Genomic DNA, 7,686 nt, shown 5'->3' with positions numbered 1-7,686 from the left:
GAAAGAGTGAGAGCACTGACAGGAAAAGAATGGGTTTGCCATGGACTGCAGAGGAAGAGATGTGTCTGGGCAGGATATGCCCAGCCCTGGCTACTCAAGGAGGGTGGACAGAGGCATATCAAACCCTCTCCCCTAAGCTCCCCTTACAGTCAGCAAAGCCAAATGGGCCTTGTCTGGAAGGCAATCTAGAGCACATAAAGGAAGTTCCTGCTTTAAATCTCTCTGTGGCATCTCAAGTAGAGTACAGAAAGCTCCTGTACTCCTTCCTGGTGGTTTTAGTCTTAGCTCTAGCATACATGATGGGTGGCATTATAAATACCTACGTTTCAGTTAACAGAGACAATATGGACTGAAATTCATTTGATGTGCTCAGACATATTTGATATATTTGACTAAATATCAACATACTGTATATCATAACTTTTCTTACCATCTTCAGTCATCATTTATGCTAAAACCGACAACTATCTACCTCTGCATCTTGTTATTTTACTAGGCAAGGGAAAGCATGTAGGAAAAGGCTGCCACATCTAAAAATATTCCTGTCAATGTAATTAGAAGAAAATTATGTGCTTTTAAAATTTGGGAATGATAAGGACACATGTTAGCACTAAGAAAGAAAAAAACCCCCCACCATTTGCTCATACCAGAGAAGCAATGTCACAGGCAAACCATTTAAGAAACACTGTCCAAGACCTTGCCTTCTGATAGAGCTGGACAACTGCACGGGATCTAAAAATGCTCTTCAAACACAAGTGTAATCTACAAACACCAGCACGCCTCCTCTGGGAGGCACCTCAGGCATTCAGCTGGCATCTGCAAGTCACATTTAGCCTGCCCTCTCATCATGTGAGGGACCAGAGCACTCCCCTTACAACTCCTGCGTCTCATTCATTCCTCCCTCCTGTTGGAGCAGACAGCAGGGTTTCTCTAACTATTGTTATACTTTCCAACACATTCCCAAGGTGCCTGTAACCTTGGCATTAGCTAGTGAACTCTGCATTTAATTCAGTTGCAAAATCCAAGGCTTTGCAACTCCCTTCTTCATTCCATACCTCATCAAAGAGGGATTTCTTACCTGGATTCTCTCACTCCATCCTTCTATGAAATGTGGTATTTGTAATCAATGCCAAAGAAAAGCTTTTTCTAGCATCTCAGTTGGCTGGAGACATAAAGACATATTTTGTCTAAGTACTATGAACCACTTCCTGATCTCATTTACACCAGCATGTATCCAAGTCAGTTAGAGAAGTTACACTATGTAAAACCAGTCTCAGAAAGGTCACATTCTGGCTTTGAGTATTCAAACGACTTGTTTGAAGGAACTGCCTTATTAAAATAGCTAATGACTGTCTCCTGCTTCAAACCCAAGACAAATCTTGGTTAGAAGGGAGTGAATGAGAATTTGAAATGGTAAACTAAATACTCAACACCTGAATTCCCAGGAGCCTTCTTATTCATAAATCTAGTGGCCTTGTAATAAAGAGATCTACCTTTAAAAATAAATAATCAACATTGAGGCTCAAGTCTGTTGGTAGCTTTACAGTCTTTCCAGGTCAGCTGCAGTTACAGAATTTCCAAATATACTTTTGTTTTTGGAGAAACTTATTAGCAGTAGTTTTATCTTTATGGCTAAAAAATATCTGAATTTCATGCTCATGAAAGGTGCCAGCTCAGGTTTTTTTTTGCTGTTTTGGGGTTCAGGGTGGGTTTTTTTAAAACAGAAAAAGTATCTGTAGAGCAAGGAGAGCAACGGCATGGGCATCCCAATGTTGGTGTTCTTCCAGGGTGATCTGAAGTTAACTTTGTACAACAGCACCCAGGGAGGGAAAGCATATGTCGCTGTCAGGCTCCAGTTCTGGACTGGGGTGTAGGTGTAGGAACAAATAGAAGGCAACATTATGACAGAGGCAGATAGCAGAATCAATGTAATGAAATGATTTGTATTTGCACCAGGTAATTCCAAGCCTATGGAACTCCTGGAAGCCACCGTGAGACAAAGACTAGATTTTAATCTCTATATGCTTGGGATAGATGTGTCTATGTATAATTTCAGATATCCCTTTGAGTATTTCTATTGATATAGGCTAGTAAGAAACTGAATTCTTCCGCCCACCTGCAGATATCTACCCCTCAGCTATGCCACATGGTCCAATCCTGTCTTTACCTGAGTTTTAGAAGTGAAAAGTATGAGCCTTATCCGAAATCTTTACCCAGGAATAGGGTCAAAGGAAATCACTGGCACTGAAAGAAGAACTAGGATATCTTACACCAGCCTATCTAAGAACTGTTCAAGCTGGAAGATTAGCATCAGGATAGAATTAGTATCTGTGTGCAGTGAAAATCTTTCAGATACTGGAACTGGCTAGTTGAGTTCAATGTTGGGCCACAGCTGACTCCCACCTCCGTGTTTCCCAGCTTTGCAGGCAGGGAGTGCAGCTGTGGATCTGGACTAATGCTACTTCCTCCAACAAGGGTGCGTACATGTAATATTCCCTGGCTCCGGGAATGGGTACTTTGCATCTGGTTATACAAGGATCACTAATGTGTTCATAGATGAGGAACAATTCAAACTTTATACAGAGGTGACCTAAACCAATATTCGCTAGGTCACAGCAAGCAGCTTGCACTTACTTTACAACAACATACTATAAAGCACAGTGTAAAAGCATCCTAATTAACAGCTTATCTTGGGACATGATGACTGTTGCAAACAGTCCATTGACTGAAAGAACAGGGGTCCTCAGGTCTGTTTCTTTTGCAGACCTACCAGGTAAGCCCCATGACTCAAGAAGCAGATAGCAAACAATACTGTATATTGGTGAAATCTGAACACCTCCCACTCTTATAGGTGTACCTGAGCTTCTTCCCTGATTCCTTCATATTCCACCCTCATTTTCTTCTGAACATCCTCATCAACGCTGGGGTCACCTATCCTGCTGAACAGGGAAGCAGCTTCCTCTAGCAGCCTTTCCAGCAGGACTGACTGATTTAAGACATCATTCAGCAGAACCTGAGCATGACTCAGCTGCCACTGCTTCTCCTTTAAGCCAAGCTGCAACTCAATGTCAGGCTCCAAGGTCACCCTCATGTTGTGAAGCCATGCGTAAAACTCATCTTGGGCTTTCAGGTACTCACTCCAGTGCAGCCAGACCCACTCAATACGGCTGTTGGGGAGAACAAGAGAGATGAGTTAGATGAAATAATGATGGGAGCAGTGGAGACTGGCAAGCCCAAAAGGCCTTTAAAGCAAAGGACAAGGTTCTCAGCAATTTTAAGCTGCTCTGACTTCAGAGGGTCTGGATTCACTTCCCAGGTCCTCCCTGTTCTGGGCAGGAAATATTCTGTACAAGGTCCCTGTGCCTGGTCAAACGCATCATTCCAGACCATGAGGTGGGCTGGGCTGTGAAGGCAGAGAGCACTGAGGTCCCACCGACCCCCTCTCCCCACAGAGTCCCCAACATGCTCATGAGACTGGGTTAGCAATGATTACTATCAACAATCCAGGCAGCAGAGAGAGGCAGGAAGCACTTTATGAAAGCACTGGATGAGACAACTGCCTCAACACACCAAATAGCAGTCTTGTGCAAAGAGTACGTTTGTCTTACCTGTGACAGTGAGTAATGTATATGGCTGTCTCTTCCCACAAGGCTTTAATGTCTTTCAGTTTAGATAGTACTTCATGCTTCTTATCCTCACTGATGCTGCGAAGAGCAGCATCTGCCTTCACAAGAATCAAGTCCATTTTCAAGCTGCCTTCTGGTTCCAGCGCACGTATTTTCTATGAGAAAAACAAATGAGACTCAAAGCATGAAAAGAAAGCAAGTATAATTGATGAAATTTAAACTTTGTTTTTACCCAGGAATCATGAAGTCCCTGCTGCAAAGCTGCTCCTGAAACAAAAATATGAACTCTTCTTCAGACTTGTTTGTTCTTAAACATCCTAAAGGACTGAATTTAATTGAAAACTACTTGGCAGTTGAAAAACATTTAAGTTAGCTATAAAACCCGCATCATCTTCTATCAAATATCTGTGGCTGTGTTTCCATTGCTGTTATAAAGTTATAGCACTATGTTGTCACATGCCAGTTGTTCTCCCCCACCTGCCAAAGAGCATAGAGGCAGTCTCCACAGGGTACACTGTCTCAATTTTAAGTTCTACTATAAGAAATCATGAAGCACATTAAAAAGACTTCCTACTGCAAATAAAAGTTGGCTCAGAAAACAAGCCAAGAGAAATTAACTAGTGGAATTTTCTGCCTGCTACCAAATTTTGCTTTGACCCTAAAATTCTAAGTTATGAATTGGTGAAAAAGTGTATCTTACACAAATCAGAATGCCAGGAACTGAAAGTTAAGCCAGCTAATTTTGTGCAAACTCTCTTCCTCTACCCAGAGACGGAAAATCAGCACAAGTTCTGTATAATGTAACAGATTAATTATGTCCCAATTTGGATATCTGCTTTCAGCATCACTTTATCCAAACTCCTGATACCATCAGATTAGCTTTTCTTGCTGTTCTTCCACAAAATCCTGGCAAACTGCAGGCTTTCAAGTCTGAAGGAAAAGGCTTCTATAATGAAAACACTGAGAGGTTCAAAATCAGCAACTACTTTTGGGAAGATTAGTCCTATGGGATTTGTTCAAAGAAATCATGTCAGTTATTGCAAAGGTGAGACCAAATCACAGGCCTTTGGATTGCCAGTCTCACATTCTGGGAAAAGAATTTTTTTGGCATGTACCCAGCACATCTGCATGTGATGTACAAACAGGTGTTTGGACAAACTATCTACTATGAAAAGTGTGATTAAAAGAATCCAGAAAAGCAGGGCAAAGGGTAGGGCAGAGAAAGAAAATAAAAGCCATAGCTGTCACCCAACAGGAAAAATTTAAGAGTAAAGCTGTATTCTGACCCTGATGTTTTTCCAGCAAGTGAAAAGAAACAACAGCCAGAGAGAAAGCAGTGGCTGTACAGCCATTTTCTTTTTTTTTCAAATCTGTTTTTTAAATGATTGCTATCTTTGGCTGGCATTTTCATTAACAAATTAACAGAAAATAAACCACAGGAAGGAAGCATGAAAAAAAGGCAAGCCAGATGCGGAAAAGGAACTGAAAAATGACCACTGGATTTGAAAACAGCCATAGGTAAAGCAGTGAGCACATCATAAGGACACGTGAGCTGGACACGGAAGCCAGGCCCAGAAAGAAGGCAGGATGAGGGAGCAAGAGGTGGATAAGGTACACACAAGAAGAAAGAACAGATACTTATTATTCTTTAGAATGACAAATTTCCAAAGTCTGAATTGAAAAAATCTTCTAACATGATTTTTTGCATGTTATAGACCTCTTCCAAAGCCCACAGAAGTATACAGGTTACAGTTCAGGCCATATTAAATCACCACAAACCTCTAAACCTTACATCTTGTTATCTCTGCTATGAATGCACCCCTTTTGCCAAACTACCACTCTTCCTACTCAAGTTCCTGTGTTTCTTGCATGTTTTTTGAGACTGTACATATCATAGTTTCCCAGAAAGAAGGAAAGGGTGAAAATAATTTAAGGGAAGAAATAAAGCTATAGACCAAGTGGAAATACTTCAGATTTTCATGACTGACATGCAAGTCTAGCCATCATCCATCACTCTATGAACAGTCTCTAAATTATGCCAGAGGCAAGATCCAGCCTCCGATGAACAACAGTTAAGGAAAAATGCTGAAGACAGTGCAGTACCATCATGTAAACTACCTTGTCCTCCATGTAAGCCTGCAAAGTTTTTCTGGAGCTGTTAAGCTTCAGAAGAGGCAGCCCAAACATAAGCCCAAACACACAAAAAGAAAGACTTTTGGGTAAATAATGATGGGAAAGATTTGGTAATTTGATGTAAAAAACAGATTAGTTGGAATTAAAGGTAATACAAATAAATAAGTTTCAATGTTAAATCATAGCAATACCACCACTCCCTTCAATCATGAATGGTAAAGGTGGGACAAACAGGAGTGTTTCATTCTCTGAGATTACAAGAACAAGATAGCATCTAATGAAACTGAAGTTAATGAATGTGAAATCACAGTAAGAGTACAGGCACAATCTGTGATGGGATCTGTGTGAGAAGAGTTATACAAGAGATTAACTAAGACCAGAAAAAAAGGAAAACATTTACCTTTTCATTAGACAGATTATAAAGGGGAGCAGTAAACCCTCTTATCATCAAGGTTTATGGAAAAGGACAAGGAGATTACTCTAGAACAGCCCATTACTTGGACACTGCAATCTTCCTCTGTCAGTGCCAGAGTCCTGGAGGAGATGGAACACTAATGTGGTCTGATTCTCTCATACTATATGCTAGACTTCTGCAAATCACTATCTGGTAATTGCAAGCAGCGACTCAATTCTTTCATGTTTGAGCATGCTTGTAGGAAAGTGTAAACATTTTAACCTGCCATACCTGCTGCTAGTCTTCCAAATCAATCAGAAAATCTTGGAAGCCTGTGATATCACATTGCCATCCTCTTTTTCTACAACATCTGTAAACATTTTGCAGATGGAAAAATTATAAATAATACTAATGTAAACCCATCCACACAGGACCAATATTCCAGCAAGCAGGGGCAGCTGACAGTTTCCTAACGGAAAACTCCAGAGTTCATAGTAATAACTGCTGTAACGATGGCAGCAGTGACAGCCACCTCTGAACTGCTACATCACTCTTCTCTTACCTCAGTCTCTCTCAGTCTGGCTTCTAGGGCAGATCGAGGTCCCTTAGTGTTGTCATTGATCCTCAGTCTCTCTTGGATGGCCTTCATCCAAGCTTCTGCGTTCTCCACGCTGCTGTCAAATTCATTCTGTAACTGCTGAGTCATTGCATTTGAAGAAGCTGAAAGTATAAGAAATAGGGAAGTAAGTAGGTTTTTGTTAAGACCTAAACAGGATTGCATTCAAGGCAATCTAAAGGAGCAAGGGAGAAAAGCTGATGATGTTGTGGCTTTCCTTTTTAACGGTAGTAGCAAAAAATGTAGCAGTATCACGATTCAGTTGAGCACAGAGAACACATTCACTCTGCAGCTTTCCCAAATGAAAATATACCAGGAAACAAAAAGAAGGTAGGGAACTGTGGGAGGCTCCATTACAGTAAACAGATTTAATTCAAAGCTTTCAAATGAGATTAATCTGGTGTTTGTGGTGTATTCCAGATTGGCTACACCAATCACAAAAACTTTCTGTTTCTTCCCAGAGCCGAGTCAGTACAAAACTCTTCCTATGTCCTTCCAGGCTCATGTACTGAGCACCTTACACCAGACTAGCAAAGCACTTCAGCACATGCTTAACTTAGAGGTATGTAAACCCTTTAAAGCTGGTGACATCAGGATCAGATGTGTAGGCCTTCAGTTAACTTGTTCTGCTGAGACCATGGAGAGGTTATCCGAATGCACATGCAGTGAGTCTGGGGTACACACACAATGAGAATCAGCCAGCAACTGCCAAGATAAACCACTTACAAGCCATCACATGGGAATATCAACACTGATGGATTTCTTCTTTTGCCACCTCTTTTATTCCATACCAGGCTCCAAGCTTTCAATTTTCCCCTCCCTCTCTTTTGTTGCCCCTTCCCAGTCAGCAGGAGGGTATGATGGTTGGTTGCTCTGTTGATGTGTTCTTCTGTCTTCTCTGTTTAAAGCATAAGCTC

General features: G+C 41.2%; 1 protein-coding gene across 1 annotated transcript in view; it reads right to left on the bottom strand.

Annotated features, from left to right (window-relative positions):
• Nucleotides 1–6,865, bottom strand: part of SYNE3 (spectrin repeat containing, nuclear envelope family member 3) — a 33,538-nt gene extending 26,673 nt beyond the window's left edge. Inside the window, exons 1-3 of the mRNA XM_009699759.1 lie at nucleotides 6,716–6,865; nucleotides 3,609–3,781; nucleotides 2,858–3,167 (exon numbers count right to left, since the gene is read on the bottom strand). Coding sequence (XP_009698061.1) covers nucleotides 2,858–3,167; nucleotides 3,609–3,781; nucleotides 6,716–6,859 — 627 coding nt within the window. The 5' untranslated portion in view covers nucleotides 6,860–6,865. The remainder of the gene's footprint in view (nucleotides 1–2,857; nucleotides 3,168–3,608; nucleotides 3,782–6,715) is intronic.
• Between the last annotated feature and the right edge of the window lie 821 nt (nucleotides 6,866–7,686).

The sequence above is a fragment of the Cariama cristata genome, unplaced genomic scaffold (assembly GCF_000690535.1).
Source record: "Cariama cristata isolate BGI_N322 unplaced genomic scaffold, ASM69053v1 scaffold35124, whole genome shotgun sequence".
NCBI lineage: Eukaryota > Metazoa > Chordata > Aves > Cariamiformes > Cariamidae > Cariama > Cariama cristata.
Note: the sequence above shows the minus strand (reverse complement) of the source record. Positions and strands in the feature narration are given on the sequence as shown.